This window comes from Ceratotherium simum, chromosome 38 (assembly GCF_057802395.1).
Source record: "Ceratotherium simum simum isolate JZ-2026a chromosome 38, ASM5780239v1, whole genome shotgun sequence".
NCBI lineage: Eukaryota > Metazoa > Chordata > Mammalia > Perissodactyla > Rhinocerotidae > Ceratotherium > Ceratotherium simum.
In genome coordinates, this window is record NC_141937.1 from 10,726,573 (window position 1) to 10,754,369 (window position 27,797).

The following is a 27,797-nucleotide window of genomic DNA, read 5'->3' on the forward strand; positions in this document are numbered from 1 at the left end:
CGTTTTCTACCACGGATATTTACTGAACCCCTATTCACGTAGTGAGCTCTGTTATAAAGGATAGGGATATGCTGGTAAAGAAAGGTGATCCCTTAGGAGCAACAGATTCGTAAGTAATTACATTTAATTGTGTGTGATAAATCCTGTAATAGAGAGAGGGACAAAGTACACTGGTGGCATAGGATTTCTAAAAAGTCACTTCTGCTGGGGGATTGTAGAAGGCTTAGGAGAGCCTGGAATATTTGAACTGGACTCCTAGATAGAAAGAGGGCAGGGAGAGGGGGAGCTGGGGGTGAGAGTCCAGGTGGAAGGAATAGAATGACTTTGTTGCAAGCATTCTTGGTCCAGAGACTTGCTGGTCATCTTCATTTCCTGCTTCCTCCCTCCTAGGTGGTGTAACCAAAAGTATTATGAGATAATCCTGCCATCAGCTATAATATTATACTGCATTTTGAAGAGATAATTTGAGTTAAGATTTCCACTCAAAAGGAATAATGAGCCACCTAAGATAGAAGGCCATTAGGGAGGTGTCTGGCTATATTTGGCTTTTCACATCTTTGAGTAGACCTAAATCTACTCTGGAGGTCATGAACATCTCTTTATCTTTCTTAGTTCTTTCCTTCTTACCTCAAGACTTACTATAAACAAAAAGCTGCTTTGTTGAGGTATTTTTATTTTGGAGAGTGTTATTTTTCTCAAAATTGATTTACTTGTGGCCAAGGGGAAAAACTGAAGAGGGAGCTATCATAGAGATTGTATTTCTGAAGAGGTTCAAACTCTAGAAAGAAAATTACTGTAGAAAGAAGCCGTCTAGCTAAGAGTCTTTTTGTCCTTGAATTTCATCCTCAAGAACACTTATCTTGGAAAATGACTTGACTGGTCAAAGGAATCATTATAGAAAGAAGCTGATAACAGGCATCAGGTTAAAACATTTCAAGTTATGACTAGGATAAAAGAAACGATAGCTGGGGCCAGCCTAATGGTTAAGTTCAGCACACTCTGCTTCGGCAGCCTGGGTTCGGTTCCTGGGTATGGACCTACACCACTAGTCAGCGGCCATGCTCTGGCGGTGACCCACATACAAAATAGAGGAAGATTGGCACAGATGTTAGCTCAGGGCCAATCCTCCTCGGCAAAAAAAGAAAAAAAAAAAGAAATGATAGCTATCAGAAGTTGGTCTTTTAAAAGGATTCCTCAAAGATGTTGGCCACTATTAAACAAAGATCATTTTAAAAATTCTAGTTTTGAATTTGAAAAATGGTGACCATAAATCTGACTGCCAGTGTGGAGAGAACTCATGTATGTGGTGCTCTTATCGTTTCGTGTGTCACAGAGCTTGTGACTCTGTACCATCTACACAGGGTGCCTGGTCCCTGCTGGAGTGCCAGCACATCACACTAAAATGGGACTGCCAAACTCCACTAATTGCCATAGTTTCCCACCCCACTCCTTTGCTGATTGTTCCTCTCTTCCTGGACTGCAGTTCAGTGGCAGGAAGAATGAGAATAGCTTTTCAAGTTTTGAATATAAAATATTCGTTTTGTCAAGATTCAATATTCTGAAACTGAAGTCTTTTTTTTTTTTTTGCTTACCATGAGGGGGCTGCATGTACCAAGAGCCCCACTAGGGGAGAGCATATTGCTCTTTTAGAAGGAGAGGAGAGCTTTGAGGAATCATTACATGGTCAGAATTCTGTTAATAATTGGGGAGAAAGTGCCATTATTTTTATTTGGACTTTTGTAGTTTATTGGGTTTATTAGGGTATAAATTTCATCAGATGCAAAGTTTATGTCTCCTTAAAAACTTGAAAGAGGGACTGGCCTGGTGGTATAGTGGTTAATTTCACGTGTTCCGCTTTGGCGGCCTAGGGTTCCACGATTTGGATCCTGGGCAAGGACCTACTCACCACTCATCAGGCCATGCTGAGGCGCCATCCCACATAGAAGAACTAGAAGGACCTACAACTAGAATATACAACTGTGTATTGGGGCTTTGGGGAGAAAAAAGAAAAAGAGAAAGATTGGCAACAGATGTAAGCTCAGTGCCAATGTTCCTCAAAAAAAAAAGTTAAAATTACTTTAAAAATATTAAAAAAAAAACTTGAAAGAAAGTTCATAAGACTGACCAGAGAAATGCAGAGGAAGGTAAGATATGCTGATGCCGTGTTGTACGAGCTAGTATTTTACTGCTTTAATTAACAGTCTGATTTGTGCGTTGGTCAAAATTTGTCATTTTAAGGACATTTAAGATATAGTCACGTGCCACATAACTACATTTTAGTTAACACCAGACTACATATACCACGGTGGTCCCGTAAGATTAGTACCAGTATAGCCTAGCTGCGTAGTAGGCTGTACCATTTAGGTTTGTGTAAGTACACTCTATGATGTTCACCAGATGATGAAATTGCATAACAACGCATTTCTCAGAATCCGTCCTCATTAAGCAACATGTGACTGTATCTTCATTTTAATAGAAGGCCACCTTTCTACTTGAGAGGTCTTCTTTAATCAGGAGTCTCAATCACCAGCTTTTGTTTGGCATGAGAAAGAAGTAACAGCCTCCCCCTGTGAGTTTTTACTGTTAGACTAGCTCACAGTCAGCCCTTCCCCTTGTTGTCAAGCTCCTGTGACTTCCCCACAGTTGTGGGTCATGTGGGTCACAGAAGCCCCACTTCTCCAGCAGATGCAAGGAAATGGTTCAGGAAGCCATTGGGAAACAAAGCACGTGCACCTTACTTTTCCTGTAGGGATACAGTACAGAAAATTTAACCTTATTTTCATCTGTACTTAATGGAAGTATTTTTACTTGGCATTATGTAGTAAAAATAGAAAATCAATAATCCCAGGGATCTGGGTTGGCCCATTATACGTATTAAATATTGAAGAGACTTCACGTTTGTGAAACCTGAACTCCAGAATTCGTTTGCTAGAGAAGCCCTTTTACCACCCCAGGCCAGGGACGTCAGAAGTACCTCGTGGAGGCCTTTGTGAGGCCACGCGAGTCGGGCCCGCCTTACGCAGCCGCAGTAGCACAGTAGCGGGCTGAGGTACCGTCCAAAGTTCCCGGCGTGCGCAGACTCAGTAGCGGGCTGAGGGGAGGCCACGGCTTTGCGCAGACGCAGTGGCGGGCTGAGGCGGGGCCAACGGTCGCGGGCTCCGTTTCTTCGCGCTTCGGAGCTTGCGGGCGGGTTTCGTCTTTACTCTTCCTCTACCTCCTAAGTGAGTGGCCATGAGCTGGGCTGTGGGAGTCCTGAGGCCCAGCCGGAGAGTGAGCGCTGTGAGAGCGAATTTCCTGTCTCCGGGGATGGCGCCGAGTCCCCGCCAGGCGGCGGGCAGCCCCCTCGGGAGGGCCGGGCCCATCACCCCCGTGTCCAAGATGGCGACCGTCAGGTCTGAGCTTCTGAAGAACTTGGCCTCGGAGGAGGCCGTTCACCGCAGTAAGGTCTCCATTGTGGGAACCGGCGCGGTTGGCATGGCCTGTGCTGTCAGCATCCTGTTGAAGGGCCTGAGTGATGAACTTGCCCTAGTGGACCTGGATGAGGGCAGGCTGAGGGGGGAGACGATGGATCTTCTGCACGGCAGTCCTTTCCTGAAGATGCCGCATGTTGTGTCCAGCAAAGATTACCTCGTCACTGCCAACTCCAGCCTCGTGATTATCACGGCAGGGGCGCGCCAGGAACCAGGAGAGTCGCGCCTTAATTTAGTCCAGCGGAACGTGAGCATCTTTAAGTTGATAATCTCCAACGTTATCCAGTACAGCCCTCGCTGCAAGCTGATTGTGGTTTCCAATCCGGTGGATATCTTAAGTTACGTAGCCTGGAAGTTGAGTGCATTTCCCCAAAGCCGTGTTATTGGAAGTGGTTGTAACCTGGACACTGCCCGTTTCCGTTTCTTGATTGGGCAGAGGCTCGGGATCCACCCCGAAAGCTGCCATGGGTGGATCCTGGGAGAGCACGGAGACTCCAGTGTCCCTGTGTGGAGTGGAGTGAACATCGCTGGGGTCTCTCTGAAGGATCTGAACAGAGATATAGGCACTGACAAAGATCCTGAGCAGTGGGAAAGTGTCCACAAGGACGTGATCGCCAGCGCCTATAAGATCATTAAAATGAAAGGTTATACTTCCTGGGCCATTGGCCTCTCTGTAGCCGATTTATCCGAAAGTGTTTTGAAGGATCTTAGGAGAGTGCATCCAGTTTCCACCGTAATTAAGGGTCTCTATGGAATAAATGAAGAAGTGTTCCTCAGCGTTCCTTGTGTCCTGGGAGAGAGTGGCATTACAGACCTTATAAAGGTAAAGCTGACCCCTGAAGAAGAGGCTCGTCTGAAGAAGAGTGCGGAAACGCTGTGGGAGATTCAGAAGGAGCTCCAGCTTTAAAGTTGTTTAAAACTACCGTTCTGAGGTTGTTGAAGAAGAGAGAGTAGTTATGGGGTTGTATATGTCAAATTCTGAATAAGCTTGAGTTTCTAAAGTTGGAAACAGGAAAGCGGGTAGAGCGACTCTCCTGTTGATTTAGCCCCCCAGCTCTTTTATTTAGCATCCAGATGCTGGATGATGCTTATTATTTTATAATTCCTAGGTGCATCAAAGAAGGTGTTTTTGTACCACTGATGTACCGGTACTTGCTTTGTCTATATGTGTAGTTGCTGTTTGGCCCAAAAGAATGTAGGATGTGGGTGTTTATTGTGTTATAGAAATTCTGATTCTTTTCATTAAGTACATGTTAATTCTTTTGTTCTGGCTGGCTTATACCTATGTTCGCTTATATACTATTTTTAAAAAGTTATAACTTCTTCCACAATGTAAAAATAAATGTGCACACAGAAGTACTTTCTGTAATGGAGCCATTGACTGCCTTCATTTCTCTGTGACAACCTATCAGCTGGGCCTTTTAAAAAGCATTATAAAGGGAGCTGCAAGTCGGGTGTGTGTGCGCGCACACACACTCATGTACACATGCTAGTGAAGCAGGATCATTAGGTTAAAATATGAAAATAATAGTGTTCTGGTTGGTAGCTGTTATAAAGTGTTTCATGCAGTAAAATACAAGCTTTTAGAAACCTGACAGTCAGAGGTGGTACAGTTACTGTCATTTATTTGGCAGAGAAAGGAAACGTCCCTAAATTTTGCAGTTACCAAAAATAAAGCCTGAGTGAAATCATTTTAGAATTGCCTCTGAGAACCTGACCTGTTAGCACATTAAGTCAAGAATCATGTAATAAATTGTTCTTATTGGGCTGGGTCTTAGCAGCAGAGTGGACCCTGGCCCTAACACGCTCCAGGGTCATCCCTGTTACTCAGTTTACTTTACATCAGCAGAAAGCTTTTAGTTTTGAATTGTGCCCTGTTGTTAATCGCTGTCATAAAAATTGGCCATTTTAATGAGTACTTCAGTGATTGTATATCTCAGAAAGTTACACAGTCACTTTTTATTCCTAAATCAATTGACTTTACTACAGATTCTAGACTTTATTCATGTGATACAGTGGGGGTTTAGGAGAAAGTGAAGATGCTTTTCTGAGTTTTACCTAAATGATAGTCCTAATAACTTAGAAAATGAGAAGCTGAGATTATTTTACTCATGTTAGCCTTCCTAATGCAGTTGAATATTAAATAATATGGTATATTCAACCTTATCTGAGGATCCATGGGAATATCAATGGGCCTAATCAAAATTGAAAGGTACCAGCATCTGCTCTCTAAATTAAGCCAGTCCTGCTTAGTTGAATTTTATGAAGGAGACATAGGACAGTAATCCAGCCAAAAAAATGACCCTTTACCGTGCTGACCAGAGCTCCCATACTATTTTCGTTGAAACCATCTAGAAATTGTTCTGATTACTCAGGAAGCAGTGTCATGTAATGGGACTAATTGATGTGCTGAGCTCCCTGAAAGTGGGAAGAGCGGTGGTTCAGTTGTTCCAGGTGGTTCTAAGAGCTTTTTAAGCTTAACTCACCAAGTTCCTCTTCCCTTTTGTCCAACCCTTGAGTTTTTATTCAGCCGTGTTTCGGCCAAGTTCAATGTAATATTGTAGAGGATCAGAACATGTCTTATGTCTATTTTGTAATTCTCTTTACCATCAATGTCAGTCAGGATAGGCTGGGTTGTACTACAGTGAAAAATAATCTCCAAGTGTGTGGCTTAAAATAACAAAGGTTTGTTTCCGTCATAAATGCACTATGGGTTTACATGACTCTCGAGGGAAGCTGTCCTCCACAAGCTGGCTCCATAGCCCAGGTTGGTTTGATCTTGAGGCACCACCATAGCAACATAGGTTTCCCTGATTGCTATGGGAAGGGAAGAGAGGCCTGGAGAGTCAAATACCTGCAATTAAATGCTTCACTCTGGAAGTGACGCACATTTCTTTTGCACACATTTCGTTAGCTGCAGCTAGTTACATGGTTACCTAACTTCAAGAGAGTGAAGAAGTATAACACCCTTGTATCCAGAAGTAGATGAGTACTGGCCATTGGTGGACATGGGTGATAATCCACCATACCATTCTAAATAAAATGGTCACCATTGCGAGAGGTATATATTTTATGCTTTTAAAGTCATTTTTAGTGAAAGCTGGTACGTGAGTAGAGGTTATAGAAGTACTGTTTTTCCAAGTCACAAAACCAGAGTGGCCATGTATGGGGACAGAGCCCTGGACATCAGTCAGACAATTGTACTTATAAACCGTGTTACCATGGATGGTAACCTCTCTGACCTCAGGTTTCTCATATGGAAAGTGGTAGTCCTCATTTATGCCCCTAGAATTGTGAAGACTAAATAATAGCCTAATGCTTGGTACAGTGCCTGGCACATAGGTGATCTCAAATGGCATTATTATTCCTGTTCAGGTAACATTTATAGTCTTACTCTGTTTTATTTTATGAAGAACTCGCATTTTTAGGTTCTTCAAAATTACTGCTGGCACTGTAATTATTGACATATCCTAAGGCTTTCTCATCAGTTGGTCCTGAAAGCTTTCATCATTCTAAGCCAGCACCGAGGCTGGCAGCAGACCTGCACCTGCAGCTGAGGAAATTGAAGCTAAATGAGCTAGTCAATGGCAAAGACATTTTAAAACTTGGAGCTTTTAATTCCAGTAACTGCCTATTTATTAGAATAGATGCTGTAAGGCTTTTCTCAAATTAATTAAATTGGGGACATATTCTGAGCTTTTAAGTAATTTTTCAGCATACTATACATTAGACCAAAAGTTTTCATGTTCTTTCGCTGCCACGACATGCATGGTAAATGTGCAGCAATATCCCGTTTCACTCCTGGCATACTGGCTACATAGCCCTTCAAAGAGCTGTTGCGGTATGAATGAGAGTAACGTTAGAAACATAATCTTGAATCTGTCCTAATATCTAAAAAGTCAATTGTAGCCAATCTTCAGAATGTCCATATTGGTGACAAATTATTTGTAATACATTTCCCAATTGTCATGATACTCTGTTTGAGAACTGCTGCCTTAGACAGTGGTACTTTTCTGATAATATTACAGCCCAGCACTGTTGGGCACAAACATTCGAGGTTCTTGGATGGGAGGCTAAGGATGAGGTTCTTGGAGCAGTGGGCTCGTTGCCTAGGGTATGCCATTGGCGTCATAGTCTTCATGGAGAGCAGCCCCGGGAGCTGTGCAGTACGCAGTGGCCCTGCTTTGAAGGGGAGCCCTGTGATCCACAGCCATGGAAAAATTCCCCCTGGTCAGAGGAAAGAGGGAAGAGGAGGACTGCAGGGAAGAGATCCCAGCATTTGGGAAATCCTTCAGAGTAAAACTGAGTTGCTAGGTGGAGACTCTAGTTCCCAGCATTCCCCATCTTCACCAAACTTTTGGGGTATAAGGTAGGGAGATGGCTCCATGGCAATAGCGGTGATTGTATTGTGGAATTCAGTACATTTATTTTATAACAAAATTCGCTTAAATGTACTCAACCCCTGAATCTTTTTTCAAGTACATTTTTAAGTAGGGGAATGTTCTGTTGGCCTGTGATAGAGTATCACTAAGACCAACACGTTCTCTGAACTGCGTATCAGAAACTGATACAGGTGAGAAAACTGAAGGTTTCATTTCCTATCCCTATACCGGTGGTGTAGCAGCAGTTGGGTTTGTGTGTTCTGCTTCGGTGGCCTGGTGTTCGCTGGTTCGGATCCCGGGCGCGGACCTGCTCACTGCTCATCAAGCCATGCGGAGGCAGCATCCCACATAGAAGAGCCACAACTGTACAACTATGATACACAACTGTGTACTGGGGCTTTGGGGAGAAAAAGAAAAAAAAAAAAGGAAAATTGGCAACAGATGTTAGCACAGGGCCAATTTTCCTTAAAAATAACCTTCTATGGATGGGCCGGCCCCGTGGCTTGGTGGTTAAGTGCACGCGCTCCGATGCTGGTGGCCCGGGTTCGGATCCCGGGCACGCACCGAGGCACCACTTCTCCGTCCATCCTGAGGCCGAATCCCACATACAGCAACTAGAAGGATGTGCAGCTATGACATAAAACTATCTACTGGGGCTTTGGGGGGAAAAAATAAATAAATAAAATCTTTAAAAAAAAAAAAAATAACCTTCTATGGAGCATCATTGTTTTTTTTTTTTTTTTTTTAATTTTTTGTTTATTGCAGTAACATTGGTTTATAACATTGTAAAAATTTCAGGTGTACATCATTGTACTTCTATTTCTGCATAGATTACATCATGTTCACCACCAAAATACTAATTACAACCCATCACCACACACATGTACCCAATTATCCCTTTCACCCTCCTCCCTCCCCCCTTCCCCTCTGGTAACCACCAATCCAATCTCTGTCCCTATGTGTTTGTTTATTGTTGTTATTATCTACTACTTAATGAAGGAAATCATACGGTATTTGACCTTCTCCCTCTGACTTATTTCACTTTGCATCATGCCCTCAATGTCCATCCATGTTGTCACAAATGGCTGGATTTCATCGTTTCTTATGGCTGAGTAGTATTCCATTGTGTATATATACCACAGCTTTTTTATCCATTCGTCCCTTGATGGGCACTTAGGTTGCTTCCAAGTCTTGGCTATCGTGAATAACGCTGCAATGAACACAGGGGTGCATGTACCTTTGCAAATTGGTGTTTTCAAGTTCTTTGGATAAATACCCAACAGTGGAATAGCTGGATCATATGGTAGTTCTATCGTTGATTTTTTGAGGAATCTCCATACTGTTTTCCATAGTGGCTGCACCAGTTTGCACTCCCACCAGCAGTGTATGAGAGTTCCCTTCTCTCCACATCCTCTCCAACACATGTTGTTTCCTGTCTTGTTAATTATAGCCATTCTGACGGGCGTGAGGTGATATCTTATTGTAGTTTTGATTTGCATTTCCCTGATAGTGATTTTGAACATCTTTTCATGTGTCTGTTGGCCATCTGTATATCTTCTTTGGAGAAATGTCTGTTCAGGTCTTTTGCCCATTTTTTAATTGGGTTGGTAGTTTTTTTGTTGTTGAGATGCATGAGTTTATATATTTTGGAGATTAAGCCCTTATCAGATGTATGGTTTGCAAATATCTTCTCCCAATTGTTAGGTTGTCTTTTCGTTTTGTTGATGGTTTCCTTTGCTGTGCAGAAGCTTTTTAGTTTGATGTAGTCCCATTTGTTTATTTTTTCTATTGTTTCTCTTGCCCGGTCAGATGTGGTGTTTGAAAAGATGTTGCTAAGACTGATGTGGAAGAGCGTACTGCCTATGTTTTCTTCTAGAAGTTTCACAGTTTCAGGTCTTACATTCAAGTCTTTAATCCATTTGGAGTTAATTTTTGTGTATGGTGTAAGGTAAGAGTCTACTTTCATTTTTTTGCATATGGCTATCCAGTTTTCCCAACACCATTTGTTGAAGAGACTTTCTTTTCCCCATTGTATGTTCTTGGCTCCTTTGTCAAAGATTAGCTGTCCATAGATGTGTGGGTTTATTTCTGGGCTTTCGATTCTATTCCATTGATCTGTGTGTCTGTTTTTGTGCCAGTACCATGCTGTTTTGGTTACTATAGCTTTGTAGTATATTTTGAAATCAGGAGTGTGATACCTCCAGCTTTGTTCTTTTTTCTCAGGATTCCTTTAGCTATTCGGGGTCTTTTGTTGTTCCATATAAATTTTAGGATTCTTTGTTCTATTTCTGTGAAAAATGTTGTTGGAACTTTGATAGGGATTGCATTGAATCTATAGATGGCTTTAGGAAGTATGGACATCTTAACTATGTTAATTCTTCCAATCCAAGAGCACGGAATATCTTTCCATTTCTTTGTGTCTTCTTCAATTTCTTTCAGCAATGTTTTATAGTTTTCGGTGTACAGATCTTTCACCTCTTTCGTTAAGTTTATTCCTAGGTATTTTATTCTTTTTGTTGCAATTGGAGCATCATTGTTTAACACAACTTGAAGCTCTGTTTATAACTTGATGTAGACTCTGGGTTTCCATTTCCACGGCTGTAAAATTACAGAAGAGGGCTACATGGTGGTCTTCATCCCACTTGCCACCCTTCTTTTATCTCACTCTGTAGCCTGTCTGTTCCTAGTTGGCTATTTTTCAGATGCGATTCCTTCTGATAGTTCAGTTACTCACTTATGACCCTGGAAACAAGTAAATAATACAATACTTGGGAAAGGAGAGGAAAAAAAAAAATCAGGCTAAGAGGAGGCAATGGGAACATAACCCCACATGCTGAAGTAGGAGCAGCTGCCTTTTCCTCTCCTGCCCGGGCCGTGTCTGCATCTCCCAGCCTCTCCCTTCTCAGTGACTGACCGTGTTCCAGATCACTGAGAAGGTGGGATGTGAAATGATCCTGTTCATGACCTGGCTATCTGATACCCCACTTGAAAACTCTGTCATTAGGCTTTGTTGTAACAGATGTTCAACCAGAAAGGTGAAGGGAAAGAACCAGGCAGCACATTGCAAGCCCTGGCCAGAGATGTCTTTCAACTGAGAAGGTCTGTGCATGGTTCCTCAACGGAGACACTACTGGTATTTTAGAGAAAGCAGTTCTTTTTGTGGGCCATCCTAGACGTTTAGCATCTGTGCCCCACCCCCAAATGTAAATAGTAGTCCCCTGTGATTGTCACAGCCAAGTTGTCATGACACTCTATTTGAGAACGGCTATTTGGAACTATATTTCCAGTCCCTCCCCGGGGATGCAGCACTGCCTTGGGCTGAGAACGTCTCAGGAAGGGGTCATCACAGTACCAACCAGAGAGCTGCGTGCAGGAGGGCTTGGGGAGAGAGACACATGCAGTGGACGTGTGTGTCTTCAGCATTGGTGTCTGGGACCCAAACGTTGAGATGGTTGGCATGGACCTCCTACAGACTACATGTAATGTGTAACCTTACGTACGTTCCAGTGTCAGAATATCTAAACCAACACGCCTGTAACTAGAAAGTAATGCTTTAACAAACACACCATAATATTTACATCCATATGAGCTTTGTTCTTGGAACACAACACATATTTTGATGATGCTGTAATGACAGTGGCTAATATATATTGAGCACTCCCATGTGTGAGGTGCTGTGCTTTGTGTGCACTATCTTCTCACTTCATCCTTACAGCCCTGTAAGCAGGTAATCATCTCCTTTCTACACATGTGGAAACTACTGCCTAGGGAGAGTAAGCAGCTTTCCCAAGTAGTGGAGTTAGGATCTGAACAGAGAGGTCTCTCTCATACCAGAATCTGTGCTGCTAACAGCAGTGCCACATGACTGGAGTAAGTGCTCAGGAATCTACGAGTCCCAAACAAGACGCACCCCCTGAATTTGGAAACAAGGTAAGGCTTCAGCTTCAAATTGAAATAAGTAAGCATCAACATAAAAAAACATTAGCCGATTCTCAAAATAACCACTCCAAGAAATGACTTGCCTGTTGCTGATGAGACCAGGGTGCTTCACAGATTCAATTGAGAGCTGTGTCCTTGAGAAATACAGCTGGAATGTGGCTGATGAGAACATTATATCTCTGTGCCGTAGTGCTTCTGAAGTATCTTCATAACAGGACTGTAGAGATGGAAAAGAATGAACCAAAGAATGTGTAGCTTGTACACTCTAATGTAAAGATCATCCAACTCCCATAAGGCAGCACCCTTAGGGTGGTTTGCACCTTAGCTGGAGCCAGGTGCTCCAAGCCAACACTGCTCTGACTCTTGGAGTCCAAATCAACCTTTGCTGGTAAAACCTCTACATAGATTTTTAAACACTGGCACATAAAAACATTCTAGTTTATCTGCCATTCATGGATTCATTCTTTATTACTGCTAAGTTTCTTCTCTCCACTCCTTCCCTCTAGCTCCAAAATTCTTCTAACTTTGAATGGCCTCAGAAATCCCATTCTCAGGTGCATCTTTATATTTGAAAGCCAACAATACATACTGTTCTTCTGGTAGGGAATAAATATCTGAAGGGTTGACAATTTAGAGCATGTGGCCTTCCAGATTCAGAATGGAGTTTTATGTTGTTTTAGGCCCAATAGATTTATACTTGGAAGAAGAAAAGAGGTGCATCTCATTTTCTTTCAAGGTAGCTAGAACACAGTCCTTACCTTTCTCTGGTCTTCCTTTGCTTTGTACCCATAGGCAATGAAGTATCACCTAGTCAGTGGTGTCCATCTCTAATTGCTTTGGCTCTTTTCCCCTTCTTTTAACATTTGATGACTTATATTTTACCTCTTTCAGATGAAAGACTTTCGAAGTAAAATGCAATCAATATTTCCAGCAATTCCCAAGAACTCTGAATCGGCTGTTGAGTGGGAGGAAGCACTGAAATCCAAATGAGATGAGCATGCTGGATGAAGTCCATAGTGATTGTTACAGAGAGAGCGGCTTTGGAGACAAGCTGTAACAGCGAAGGGACTCAATTGATGTCTCCTCAGGAACACGTGCAGATTGTTGAGTGAACCTAAGGGATGGATGGTGTTCAGTGTCCTCATAGGAGGCCGACAGCCTTTCTTTAAAATTGATGTGGGTGTGTGTGGGTGTGTGTGTGTTGTGGGGAGGGTAAAGTTTTCCCAAAGTTAGGAAGACTATTTAAAAACAATTACACAGATAACTTTTCTATGTGGAGGAGATCCCAGGGGAAGTACTTCTATTTATGGCTGTAATGGTTGAAACCAAGTTTTGTACCTGAAAAAAATTTAACATATGATGGAAACTCTTTATAATTAGACTCCTTACAGCAGTAGTACCTCAATGTGTCTAGTAAAATAAGTTTCAGCAGCCTTTCTTGTCAGTATGTGACTTTCGGAACTTGGAAGACTTGCTCCTGTTAGCCAGACTCCAACGTGACAGGTTAATAGGTAAATCCTGTCCATCGGGCAGTGGTGTGGCTCTGTGGTCCTGAATGCAGTCTTTGATTCACACGTGCCAGTTATTTACCTGATGACCTCACCTCAAGGCCCTGTAAATGCTTATACTTAGACAAGAAGCCGGTAACAGATTATGATAACTTGAAAAGGTACAGTTGTAATAATAATGATATCATGGATATAAAATGTACTTTTTTTTTTTTTGTGAGGAAGATCAGCCCTGAGCTAACATCCATGCTAATCCTCCTGTTTTTGCTGAGGAAGACCGGCTCTGAGCTAACATCTATTGCCAATCCTCCTCCTTTTTTCCCCAAAGCCCCAGTAGATAGTTGTACATCATAGCTGCACATCCTTCTAGTTGCTGTATGTGGGACGCGGCCTCAGCATGGCCGGAGAAGCAGTGCGTCGGTGCGCGCCCGGGATCCGAACCCGGGCCGCCAGTAGCAGAGCACGTGCACTTAACCGCTAAGCTACGGGACCGGCCCTAAAATGTACTTTTTTGAGAAATTGGTTTTGGGTCCCTAAACATTGACTGACAGTTTGTAGTTTTGTTTCAGTTGTCAATGTAAAAACAGCCCAGTTGTCACATATGTTAAATATTTTAACCAGAAGGTTACCTGAGTATTGAGTCTCAATGTTAAGTATTTAGTACTGCCTCCCTGGTGAAACTGCTGCTGGTAAATTCTTATATACACACCCAACCCTTTCCTGTCCTCCATGATCTCTTACAGAAAACAGAACAATATTTTCATGCAATTATTTTTACTGGAGATTAAAATTTTTAAAGAAAACTACTTTAATATGTCAATATGTCCAGAAAAATAACCTCTGGTTGAATATCAGTTGTGCAATTTCTTTATAATTACTTAGTCTCTAATTAGCAATCAGGTTTAATAAAGTACATTTGAAATTTATCTGTTATAATGAAACCTTTTAGTTCTAAGGAAGATTTCTAAATGAAATGTCAAGTGCATAATGTAACATTTTTCTCTGGACCATGTTACCCTGTTAAATTGCTGTATTGTTAATTAATTAAACAGGTGTAATCAGTATCTGGGATTCATATGTAACCTGTTAAAAATCCAAGACTAAAAAGGGAAAGGATTGTGAAATTTCTCAGGGTATGTGGAGTAGCAAAAACTCTTCACTCATCTTTCATTTTTAACTAAATCTCTGCTGAGAAAAGATTTCCAGCCTTTGAATGAAATGAAGGAAGGAGAGGCAGGAGCCCAACTGAACAGGTTGCTGTCCCTATTATTAGTCGGAGTCTAGGGGTGCGGGGGTGCGCTCTGTTCCCACAGGGCCTGGCACGTGGGAGGCCTGAGGGAAGGAATGTTTGAATCCTTGTTTATGTGGCATGCATAATGTTTACAACACCCTTTCCATGTTGGTCTGTTGTCCTTGAGGGATGGCAGGGGACTCCCATAAGAATGACCGTGCATCACCTGCTGAGAGAAGGTTGATGGGGACAGGTTCCTACAATAGGTACCAAGCATAGGCTCCGGTTGCATTTGAAAAGCAAAAATGAAGTAACAAAGATGAAAGTTAAAAGGAAAACAAGCAATATGACTAAAGTATTTTTCTACAGTCGGAACTCAGATATCAGAAGATTTAGTCTTTGTCTATTCCTTTTATACCAGAGGCATATTGTTAAATTGGTTAATGGAAAGGAAAAATGTTTAACAGATAATGTTATTCTTTATGTGAAGTACCATCTGTGTATTGAGTTCTGAACGTTCTTGGATGTGGAAGAGAGGAAATGTTATGGAATTTCAAGTTTGCCTTCTTTGCTATCTTTATCTTGGGTAGAGTAAGACAACATAATCACATTTATCTCCTGGAGCATAAAGAGTTTTAATCACCCTATTAACCAGGATGACATTTTTCACAGACTTAAAAAGGAATAGAACAGACATTATCTCCCCATAAGCAATCCATTTCATGGAGACTGAGCACTGGAAATTCTTAAAGGATGGATAACACAAGGCATTTCCATTTCACGTGTGAGCCAACATTAAGACGGCTTTCCGTAAGAACGTGGCTGAGACTGGTTGAGTGTTGAGCTTTGCGTTTAGAATCTCAGTGCCCAAAAGAGCTATCAGAGAAAGCAATACAGAGAAGACCTGGTGGGCAGGGAGGGGCGGCTCCCAAGGCCTCGGGATTCATGCAAGGAAAAAAACACACATATTCTGGTAAGTTATTGCTGTCCTGTGAAAATGTATCCATGGGCTGCTGTTATTTTCAGAGTCGAGAAAATATCCTTCCTGAACAACCTGAGAATGAAAAGTAGGCCATGAGAACTGCCTCACAAGATACCTAGCAGCCTATCTCTACGCAAAACATGGATTCTAATGATATGGAGAGCGAGCAGCCGCCAAGGCCCAGCAGAGCTGAAGCGTGACCATGGGTGACCCTCACGCTGTCGCATTGACACAGACTCACAATGGAAAAAACTTTTCTTAACCAGCTCAGTCAAAAGGTGGCACCTGATCACCTCTCCTGTCATACATTCTGCTTAGTTTTGTGGATAGTATGGGACTCAACTTGCAAATTAATCATTGCAACCTAAGGGGAAAATATAAGAAATTAAGAAAAAAAAGCCCCTGGGGACAAAAGTAATTAAAATCCACTGAATTTAGCTGTTTCACTTGGGGCAAAATTTAATCTCTCCTAGGTTTGGTTCATGGAGAATGCTGTATATTTTTACCTCATTTTCATGTATCTTTAAAAGTAAATAGTTAAGTACAAATGAAAATCAACGAGATAAAATAGAATTATTTCTCCAAAAAGTTAAATTTCTCATGAAAGGGAGTAAAATACACATTTTTATAGTATTTTATCATGACAAGTGAGATGTTTTTCCTTTCTGCCAAGAGTCATTGAATAATCTGTCAAATATTTGGGTCTCTGTATTAGTGTTATCAGGACTAATTATCAAAGGCTGTGCTTCTGTGAGTCTAGAATAGGAAAGTAAGCATCTCTTGCAAGCAGTGACATTAATCTCTAATAATGAGTGAGGCTTTTGGCAAATTCTGTCTGATGGCAGACAACTCAGTTTTGGAGAAAATTAGAATAGCAGTTACCAAGAAGCACATAGAGTTCGACTTTTCTGCCCAGTATTAGTGGAGTGAGTTAGGACCTTAATTTATATTTTTTACATAAGCTGGGTCAGGCCCTTTGTCTCAGGCCCTTGATGAGGCATGATCACTAAGAAAAAAAAAACAATAGTAAAAAACGGGCAAGAAAGCCTATAAATGTTCTTAATGACAGAAAGGTGAAGGCCACGCTTAATGGACTCTCCTAAGACGCTAAATCAGGCAAACTGAGGAAGTTTGGCACATTTATAGAACACCTAGTACCTGCTCATCTGAAAATGCTCCAAAAATTCATCTTCATGCTGCCCCTGCCACCCTGGGCTTGGAGTGGGGCCCAGGTCTGCAGCCGGACGGACAGCACTCTATGTGCAGGTGGCTGCCTGGCATGCAGGGCTCCAGCTGCAGATCTGGGTCTCCAGCATGCCTGGGCCCCCAGCATGCCTGGGCCCGCTGTCTGAAGGGAACAAGTTGACAGCACTGAGTATAAAAAAAAGCTTGGACTTGACAGTCATTACCAAGTTCTGCCGAACTCTGCAGAGTCCCTTTGCTCTGCCAACCTGGGTGGGGAGAATGTGTTTATTGTATTTTATTGTTGTCTTCAACTGCCCCTGTTGTAGGGGATGAATCCCTCTGTCTCCTACTCTGAGTGAAGCCCAGACAGTAGACATCCTCGTCTGGAATCCTTGGGCGGTTACCAACGGTGGAGCATTGCTGCCGACGGCTTGCCTGTGTCCTTCCAATCTCCCTTCAGTCCCCAGTGGCCGCGGCTACTCAGCAATCCTTCAACTGGGGTAGAGGTTACCCAGCTAAGATGATTCTAGTGTAGTAAATCTCACCAAAGCTAAAATAAGACCTCTTGTCAAAAGTCATGAATGACTGAGGAAACTCTTTGCTCTGAGCTTGCTCGTGGACTAGCCCTGAGGCTCTTTTCATAGACTTGATTACAAATGATTGTAGTAAATTACCTGCGGAAACAGCACATTATCAAGTCTACCAGCTCACTATTTAAGAGGGAGACTCTCTTCTGCAACATAGTGAGGACGCAGTGGAGGACGCATGGAGGTGGGATTGCTGTACCTTATCCAGAGTTGGAGGAGGATGGCCCTTCAACCTGCAAGGTGGGGCTCCGGCTCAACAAATCAACTTGCATCCTGGTTTTCCCTGTCTTTTCAAATATCTCTCCGGAACAAAGATAGTCCCGTGGGAATTGTTCTAACTTGACGTCTCTGACAAGCCTACTAATAATGAGCTGGGGGTGGAATCTGTATTCTTCACAGAAGTATGTTAACTTTAACTTCTCAATGTTGCAAATATTACTCAAGGAACAGGGAGTGAAGGGCTGGGTTAAAAACACAGGGTCAGGTGAGACCTTAGAGAAATGCCCACATCCCTGACAGAAGTGGGCATTCGTCTTTGCATAGTTTCTTCAGGTTCAGGACCAAGCCCATAATAAGCCCTTAGTAAATACAGGAAGGAAGGGAGGGAGGGAGGGAAGAAGGAAAAGGAGGGAGGTAGGGAGGGAAAGGGAAGACAGAAGGAAGCAAAGAGGGGAGGGAGGAGGAAGATGGGTGGAGGGCAGAGGGAGGACCAGAGAGGGAGGGAGAGAAGAAAGGGGAGGGAGAGACCGCCTCATTGAGAAGAGGGTCCACGTGCCCAAGACCACACAGCCAGCTCCTGGTGAAACTGATACTCGCCTTGTCACCTGTGTTGGCCACATTGACCTCAGCCACCAAAACTCAAGGAGATAAAAATCACATCAGAATAATGAAAAATCAGTTTCTGAGGTGGGTTCTGGGCAGGGGTTTCTGACTCCCAGTCCCATGATCAGATAGTCCAAGAATTAAAAATTAAAAGCAAGATCCTAATGCATTCGCCAACTCTGACCTACCAAGCAGGAAGAAACAGACGAGATGAGGATCAATACCAGCAAATATTCCTCAGGGTGACTTCGTGTCCGGCCAAGGAGAAGGTGGCAGTCTCCCTGTGAAGGACCTGGTCAGGCTCCCAGAGGCCGATGGGGGAGCATTCCCCCTGAAAACAAAAGAGCCCTCCCAAAAAATTCCTGGCAGTTCTCATTTCATTTTAGAAACGTTGCTCTCCTCCCATTTATTGTATTGGTGACAGCATCTAGAAATAAGGCTCCTTCCTCATCCCTGGGGGTGGAGAGTTTTACTTTGTATCCAGAAAACCTGAGGTGAAGTTTTACTCTGAGAGTACTGAGGAGTAGGAAGGGCCTTGGGCTCGGGTCACCTGGGCACAGAGTTGTTCATTGAAGAAATTAGGCAGAAACCAACCCACCATCCACTACCCTGTGCCTAACATGCCCTAGAAAAAGTCCAATAATTCTACCTAATCTACCCAACTTGTGCCTTTGATGTAAGCTTCAGCATTACATCTTACTCTGTCACTCGTCACTAAATCACTTTGAGCTGAGTGCCATCACACATTAATTACCTTGCCTGACAAGCCCTCAGCTCAGCTGGTTTTCCTGGGTTGTGTCTGCCGGGAGGCAGCGGGAGTTATTAGAAAAGTTCGGGCTGGCAGGTTAATATCATCCCTTCCGTTATCAATGTGCGATGCCACACTCCGTGCCTGGGCTTTAAGAACTAAAATTAAAAACAGCTCTCTCAAATACACCACGGACTGAGGGTCTTATGGGCCCCAACCCCTCCTGATCAGGTGCCATGGCTTTATTCTCTGTGGCTCCAAACTTCTAAATCACCCACTCATAGTTGTTGCTCGGGGGCCTAAGAGCTAGGCCACCCCACTCTGGTCAGCGGTCATATCCAGTGGAGGTCAGCGACAGGGCAGGCCAGGAGGCAGACAGTTTCTCCAAGATGCAGTCATCCCCAGTAAGGAAGTGATCAATTCCTGAGTTAAGTGGAGTCCCAGGGGGCGTGCAGCTCTGAATGCCTGTCTTTGGTCTGCCCCAGGAAACATTCCTAACACCACTTGGCAGCTTCATGTGCACCCCAGATGAATACAAGGCACCTCCAGTTTGGAAGCAGCATTGCTGGTCCTGACATAGGGCACACACGCCCCTGAGCTGCAGCCCTCTCCTCTCCATTCCTGTCTTTGTTTTGTTCTGTGGTTGCCAGATGATGCCACACCTCCCTCTTGGCCTCATTCTTCTGACTCACCTAGTCTTTCTCCCTCTCCTCTTTGTCTTCCAGGTCCTCCTCCTCCTCCATGAACGCCTGGGAGAGCAAGACAGGAGTGTGATCCTATTCACAAGCCAAGGAACATTTCCTCCAGCCTGGGGACGTCTTCCCAACCTCTTAGCTGGCAGAAGGTCAAGGCAGGGGTTCACAGTCCTTGGGTTGTTGATGACTTATGTTTCTCCGGGTGCTCTGCACCACCCCCGGCAGAAACCTCTTCATAAATCCTCCAGGGGTCACGTGGATCCTGACCCAGCACCAGCCCCAGCTCTCCAAAAGGAGACTCAGTGAGCAGCATATTGGCAGGTGAAATCAGCCTCAGCTTTTTCTATTTTTCTTTCAGAACAAGGACCTGTTTGGTGAGTGATTTGGCAATGCAGTGTGTCCAGTTCAGTTTTATTGCCTCTTCTTACACCGTGCCAACAATCTGCCGGCCACATTTCTTCATTGTGAAGATTATTTGATTCATTCTTGATGGATAGCCTGCTCTTCGGAGGCTTGTGTTCTGGGATCCCCAGTGTGGCCCATGAGTTCCACCCAGCGCCCTTTCCTCAGCTGGGAGCCTCCTTCCCGGCCCTGGGGCAGTCATTTCCCAAACCTTGTCCTCGTTCATGGTCATTTATTAAGAGTCTCTATTCAGTACCATGATACGCCAATAAACATTTTTTCTGCAGCTCAAACTCCTTTATGACAAACCCCATTATAAACATTTAAAAATTCTTCACAATCACGCAGCACCCATATAAACATCACTAAGCCATGTGGTCCCACACTTAACAGCTGGGAACATGCTGGATGTGGATTGTGGATTGATTGTACTTTAAGAGGTCTCACTGGTGCTAACTTTTCTTTTTTTTAAAGACAAAATGAGAGCGAATGGAGAGGTGTAATTGAGTGGGACCAGGCGTCGTCTCTCTAGGGTGAAATGTTTGAACTGCACGGTGGCTGTGGATGGGAGCATGGCATCCACTCTGGGACCATTCTCGGGTCCTGGTGTGACAGTGAGAGAAGGATGGGCCACTCCACCTTCCTGTCAACAGCATCAGAGAAGGCAGGAATCAGCTCGGGTTCGGGGAAGGTGGGGGTCAGGTCCTGCTGGCAGCGGCCCCACAAGACTCCTCTGGTGACTTCTGGGTCTGACCCCGTACTCCCGGTCCCACTGGGAGGGAGAATTAGATAAGACCCACTTAGGGAGGAATAGTCACTGATCCAAATAATGGTAATCACAATGGCCCTCGTGTGGCATTTACTGTACATCAGGAACTGTTCTGAAGACTTGCCTGTATTAACTCATTTAGTCCTCACCACAGCCCAGGAGACAGGAGGACACTGAGGCCCAGAGAGGTTAAGGAACTTTTCCCAAGGTCACACAGCTGGGACTCAGGCCAGAAGAAATAACCCACCCACGGTCACACATCTAATGAATGTCACAGCCAGGATTCAAAGGCACATCTGACCTACAAAGCTGCCCCCTCTCCATTTGCCAAGGTGGCAGACTAGGAGGGAAAGACAGTTTCAGCCTGAAATCAGTGCATTTGCAGGACGGCCTCTCTGGTAAGAGTGGACCCAGGGAGGAGGCCAGGTCCAGGCTGGTCACCTCTTGTAGCCCATGTGCCCGACTCCAAGCCCCGGCTCTCTCGCAGCTGCGCACTGTGTCTTCCTTGTGTCTGCCCTTCTAGCCTCAGGCTCCCATCACCTTCCTCAGAGGCCCTTGTAGTTGTCACCAAATAGACACAGTACTAGAGATGCATTGATGTCCCCTGGAGAGCTAACACACTGCTTGTGACTTTATTTTCTTTATTCTGATCATGAAACTTAAGCAAGGCTTCATGTTTCCATCTTCACTTTAGCTACCAGGGAGCTCGGCATGAAGTTTAACCTTGAATCATAGTAATTTTATCACCTTCTTTACTTCCTCCTCCTTCTGCATGAGTTTTTGATTTTCTATTCCCATTTTAGCAACCTTATCGTGCAGATCTTTTATTGGAAGCTGCCTCCAATCCTTATTAGAAGCTGACAGGACATTAATTATAAATAAAAATAAATACTGCTGCAATCTTCCCACTGTAGCTTTCTTATTTCTGGAGTTATCTGAAGTCCTGACTTGGCGTTCATGATAAAACATTTTGTGCACCGACACATTTTTAAATTTCTGTTTCTGTAAAAGATCCTGGGTTGCTGTAATCCTGGACTCACAACTGAAAACTTTTCAAGGAAAAGCAATTTGTAAACATTGTTACTTCCAGCAGTGGCTGTTTGCAACACCTCACTTAAGCCTTAATAAGTATGGTTTAAAATTTGGGATTATTCTTAGCTAGCTGAAGTGGGAGGCTGGGGACTGTAGAGTCACTTCTGCTCGGAGAGGAACAGTCTGGGGGAATTGATGCTCTAGCACAGAGATTCAGATATCACTCCTTTTCTTTCTGCCACAAGATGGACCAGAGGAAGGAAGGACGTCCTGGCTGAGATGACAAGGAGTGCAGAGAGGTAAACTGAGGCTACCCCTGTGACTAGTTTAACTCTGAAGGGAGTTCTGGTTCTAACTGATCAGAGACCCCTGAGCTACCCAGGGTCAGGACAAGGGCACCTTCTGACCTGAGGCTGGAAAAAGTGAGGGAGGGATGATGGGCATCTTTGTTACATGCCTTTATTTATCTATTTATTTATTGCTGAGGAAGATTGGCCCTGAGCTAACATCTGTGCCCATCTTCCTCTATTTTGTATGTGGGATGCCACCACAGCATGGCTGACAAGTGGTGTAGGTCCACACCCAGGATCTGAACCCACGAACCTGGGCCGCTGAAGCAGAGCGTGCCGAACTTAACCACTACACCATGGGGCCAGCCCCTACATGCCTTTATTTTTTGAAATTTTAGCCTATGAGATTAGATAGTTTACCACTTAATGCTATCAGTATTTAGCAGGTGTAATAGAAAGAAATATGGCATGGAATGGAACGGAACAGAACAGAACAGAACAGTTGTTCAAAAGAAGCAGGAAACACTCACTCACACACACACACACACACAAACACACACACACACACCCCGCTCCCCCATCCCGTCTGGCTCCTTTCTCCCCCTGGCTGCCCCTGTATCATGTCCTGACCACCACCCCACACCCAGAAGGGGAGCTCAGCACTCACAGGTCATGCATGAGCTTTGCCCTGACCCTCTCCCCTCAACCCCTGTCCACACCCAACTTGGCCCTGCCTCTGACCCTTGAGACCCGGGCTCTCTTTCCCCCTTCCCATCCTCTCTGGACACTTTGCACTGGAAGTATGCCCCTCCCCCTCAGCCACAGGCTTGTTCTTCTGGCAACGCGCCTGGTCATTCACCCTGGTTGTGTCTCCTGCTTCTCCCTGGGGCCTCCTGGTCGTGGGTCATCCTCCCACCAAGCTCCCCTGCGCTCCTCTTTGGAGATGGGACTTTCCTCGTCTTCTGGGCCACAAGAGCAAAACACCTGCCATCTGCAGAGGTAACAGGTCCTAATGGCAGGTCAGATTTTGAGGGATGAATAGCTCTCTTAAAAAGAATCTACAAAACCGAATTTATAAAATACTGGCAAAAGTCACAGCTCCATAAAGTTGGGTATGTGGCATTATTTTCAACGTGAACCGTGTCATCAAACCATTTATGCATATATATATATATACACACATCTATTTCCATGCAGTTATCACTGGGTGCTGAGGTTTGGGGGACTTTTAAAACTTTCTTTATACTCTTCTGTTCTGTCTGATTTTTTTTCAATGAGCATGGATTACTCTTCCAACTAGAAAAAGTGAAGGAGCTACTTTTTTTTTTTTTTAATTTTGAGAATAAAAAGCTACTGCCTACAGTATTTTGGTTGATCTAAAACCCCAAGCCGTCCCCAAGCCCAATGCCTCCTGGGGAAGTAGACACACCCCAACTGCCTCTGCAGAATCACAGCCCCCACCTCCCAGAAGGGTTTCTCCAGCCAGCACTCCCGCCTGCCGGGGCCTCTCAGATTAGACTAGATCATCAAGATCTCTCCAGTTCTCTCTGCACCTGGAGCAAAAGCCCAAAGCTCCCCGTGGACTTCCTGCCCACCCTAACATGCTGGGTTGGGTTGAACCATGTCCTCCCAAAAGATATGTTGGAAGTCCTAATCCCAGTTACCTGTGAATGTGACCTTATTTGGAAAAAAGCACTTTGTAGATGTCATCCAATATGACAGGTGTCCTTATAAGAAGAGGAGAAGAGACAAGGGCACACGGGGGAAAGATGGCCATGTGACCCCAGAGGCAGAGACTGGAGGGATGTGTCTACAAGCCAAGGACACCAGAGATTTCAGGGTGTCTTTCAGAGAAAGATGCAGGACAGATTCTCCCCTGGAGCCTTCAGAGGAAGCGTGGCCCTAACAACAACTTGATTTTGGACTTCTGGCCTCTAGAATAAATTTCCCTGAGAGATATCTAATACATATCTGTCAGGAAACTGACACAATGTCCTTGTTTGCCCCACACCCACCCGCTGACCCCGAGCCCGCTCTTCCACTGTCACCTTTCTCGGGAAGCCCCCTGTGCTTCCGGCCCCCAGCCCACTGAGCTGCGGGCGGCATTGCTCGTGTGCCCGGCTGTCCCTCTCATAATGAGCCAGCTCCTGGAGGAGCTGGGTCCACGTCTTGCTCCTCCGCCTCCCGCGCCCCCCGTGCACTCGGCACTCCGCACGCGGTGGATGCTGGCCCATGTCCCCGTCTCTGGGAGCGGTGGGACGCGGAGGTGAGCCTCTCCCGCTCTCCTCTGCTGCACCACGAGGCGCGTTCCTTCTAAGATCAGATCTCAGTGACTCGGCGTGCAGTCACCTCCCGGCTGCGTGGGACGGGCGGACCGACATGAGGCTGCACTTCACGCTTCGCCCAGCAGAGGGCGGCCGAGCCCGAGGCCCGAGGCCGCCGCGCGTGGCCGTCTGAGCGGGGCCGGGCGCGGGGCACCGGTACCGGGGTCATCCCGGCGCCGTCCTGAAGCCAGGGCGCGGGGCTCGCGCAGGGTGGGGCGGCTGGAGCCGCGACCGTCCATCTCTGGACGCGGTGACCGCGGTGATCGCGGCGCCGGCTCCCCAGCCTCGCTCGCTCCTCCGCGAAGTGGGCGGAAATGAACACTGGCCACCGGGAGGCGCCCCGGGGCGTTGCTTTCTTACCTCCTTCCGCCTCCTTCCCTAGACCCCGGGCCATCGAGGGCTCCTGGCAGACCCCACGGCGCCTCTCAGACCCCCCGCGGCCTAGAGGCGTGGTCACACCACGTGGTCACAGTGTCACCACCCCCCGCGCCCAAGGGGTGTGTCCGCGTCCTGGGCCCTCTACGCGTCCCCCAGGCTCCGGAGACTGACAAGCCCCCACGACGGCCCTGGAAGGCTGCAGGGTCTGTGCCCCCCTGGAGGAGGACCCCGGTCCAGCCCGCCGCTCCGGAACTCCCCCCTTACGGGCTCCCTCTAGACCCCTCCCCGGCCAGGGGGCCGCTGTGCCCCGGCAAAGATGCCCACCGCTCTCGTTGCCTCTTTGTGGTCCGACTGCGTTTCTGGCAATTTGGGAGTGATGTGTCTATTCCCAAGTGTTTACCTTTTTGAATGACTTTTCCCTCTTGCTACAAGTAACTACAATGTTCAAGGTAGAAAAAGGAGAAAACAGATAAGTAAATGAGTGAAAAAAAGTCACCTGAAAGCCCAGCTTCTGTCAGTCACCATGTTAACGTCTCGATGCATCCACCGCCACATCCTGCCCTCTGTGTGTGGGTGTGGGTGTAAATATATATCTTATTTTTCCAAAACAGGGAGCACACCCTCCCGCCCATCTCTGTCACCGGCTTTTCCACTCATCAGTGCTCGGAGAGCGTCTCTCCAGGAAGGCTGCGGCTGACACGCACCCCGGAGTCCCCAGGCCGGCCAGGGCTCTCACTGAGAACCTTCTGGGGAGCAGGAGGATCACGGGCACCCGTCCCCCGGGCTGGCACTGCCCGCACCCTCCGTCAGCTTGGCTGGTGAAGCTTCGTCCCCGGCTGCAGCCCCCAGGGCTTCATTTTGTCCTTTGAAGAGCACTCCGAAGAAAAACATCCCATTCCTGTCCCATTTCTCTCCTCCCTCCCTGCCCACCTTCGAGTGAAAACAACTCTGCCGTTTGTAGAGCGGCTCTTCTCTCTCGTTGGTCACCAACTACGAGAAATACAAAGGGAATCTCTGTTGACACATGAAGAAGCATCCTTCTTCCTCTCTGCATCCGCGTGGGGAGGGCTGGGCCTCCAGATCAGTGGTTCTCAACCATGGAGGTGGATGTGGGCGAGGCGACTCTGCCCCCCCCCCCCCACAGGGGACATTGGGCGATGTCTGGAGACACATTTGATTGTCGCGATTGGGGGTTTGCTACTGGCCTCTAGTGGATAGAGGCCAGAGATGCTGCTGACCACCCTACAATGCACAGGACAGCCCCCAGAAATAAAAAGCCACCCCACTGTCAGTAGTGCCAAGGTCTGCGACCCCTGCCCCATATGTTCCTTGACACCCTCCCTTAGGGCCCAGAGCCTCACAGCCTTGGTCAGCCTGCAGCACCCCCCCAAGAGGCCATGGCCTTGACGGGTCACTCCTGGGCCCTGTCCATTCAGCTGGGACATGAAAGGGCTGGTGACAAAGAAGGGCAAGAGGTCGCACTCTGCTGAAATGAGAGGACCTGAGCAGTGGCAGTGGGGGGAGGGGAGAAGTGAGGAGAATATTTCAGTAGCTGATGTGCCCTGTTTTATTTTGCTTCACTGTTCGTGGATTACAATAGTTTCTTAAGGTATTGGGGGGAAGACTTCTTTCAAGGTGACCCAGGACCGCCCTGCATTTCAGCCCTTTGGACTGCAGAATCCCAGAGTGAGAGCTCAGAGGAACCTGAGACATTTTCTAATCCAGATGGGATCCGGGCCCGTCTGAGCTGTACTCGGAGCTGTTTCTTAATTACAAATAACAGCATCTCCCTTCGCCAGGCACCACCTGTGCCCCGGGCACTTTCACACACATCCTCTGCATTACTCACAACAGCCCTGGGAGGGCAGGGCGGCTCGCCCCACTTCCCAGGTGTGGACACTGAGGCACTCAGACTCCAGGTGACTCACCTGAAGCCACACAGCCAGCAGGAGGAGGAGCAAGTTGACCCAGGCCTCTCTCATCCTAAACCAGACCAGGCCATGGCTCTCAGCCTTGGCTGCTCATTAGAATCATCTGGGGCATTTGAAAAATGCTGATGCCGGGGTCACACCTCCAGAGACTCTGGCTTAATTGGTCTGGGGTGCGTTCTGGGGACTGAGATTTTCAAACGCTCCCCAGGAGAGTCCAACTGCAGCAGTTAGAGAACATTCTGGAGCACACCCCCCGGCCCACACCCGACGGCCTAGGTTAATGTCAAGGATGTGACGTGGGGCAGGGAAGGGTCTACTTGAAGAAATTCGAGATCTTTGAATATCTTCTCGGTAACAAGCCCAAGTTTTGTGTGTCTAGAACCATTAGGATTGGCTTCAAATGAGCTTGCTTTCCATCTGAGAGCAAGGCCTCCAACCCTGGCCAGTTGGAGACCTGTGTTTTCTGGCTTCTCTTTCCTCCCTGGTTGTTTGGAGAGTTGAAATAAGAGCTTAAAATATACACATGGGCCCCGGGTCAAGGGACTCACCCAAACATCCCAGACCTGTGTGGGAAACAGGAAGGAACAGCCCTGGGAGCCATGTCCCAGGTTTAAGGGTTCAAGGCACCCCATCTCCCAGGGACATTTGCGTTGTCAGCAGAGACTCTGGAAAATGGAAAAAACAGAACATGTCAGAAGGTGGCGTTCCAGAACCAAGAGGCAGGAGGAAGACCACTGGGGTGATGGGCTGTGCTTCACCCCGGAACCCCACGCTGCGGCTACACAGCCCTCCCAACCCGTTCTTTCAAATGTATACGTTCATCCCTTTTTTGAAAACAGGACTCAAGTCTGAGACAAAGGAACAACCGTTACATAAAAGTTTCAGCACTCTGTTCTTCCCCTGAGTTGGATATATTGTCTGCATTTTTGTCCTTTAGTTAGAAGATCTTCTTAAGCCTCACAGAGCAACTGAGCATATTTCATCTCAGTTGACGATACACCTCAGAACAGCCCCGCCAAGCGCACGTGAGTCCTGGAGTTTTGTGGGTGAGGCTGCTGGACTCTCAGAGGGGCCCAGCCACTGCTGGTTGGAACAGGTTCTGGGCTTGTGACTCGGGTCCTC

At 46.0% G+C, this 27,797-nt stretch overlaps 2 protein-coding genes across 2 annotated transcripts in view; both read left to right on the plus strand.

Annotated features, from left to right (window-relative positions):
* Positions 1 to 14,363, plus strand: part of TMEM242 (transmembrane protein 242) — a 37,275-nt gene extending 22,912 nt beyond the window's left edge. Inside the window, exon 4 of the mRNA XM_004440707.3 lies at positions 12,683 to 14,363. Coding sequence (XP_004440764.2) covers positions 12,683 to 12,781 — 99 coding nt within the window. The 3' untranslated portion in view covers positions 12,782 to 14,363. The remainder of the gene's footprint in view (positions 1 to 12,682) is intronic.
* LOC101387589 (L-lactate dehydrogenase A-like 6B) lies at positions 304 to 8,577 on the plus strand. The gene has a single exon (XM_087425094.1). The coding sequence runs from the start codon at positions 3,232 to 3,234 to the stop codon at positions 4,375 to 4,377; it is 1,146 nt and encodes a 381-aa protein (XP_087281220.1). The 5' UTR covers positions 304 to 3,231; the 3' UTR covers positions 4,378 to 8,577.
* Positions 14,364 to 27,797: the final 13,434 nt, after the last annotated feature.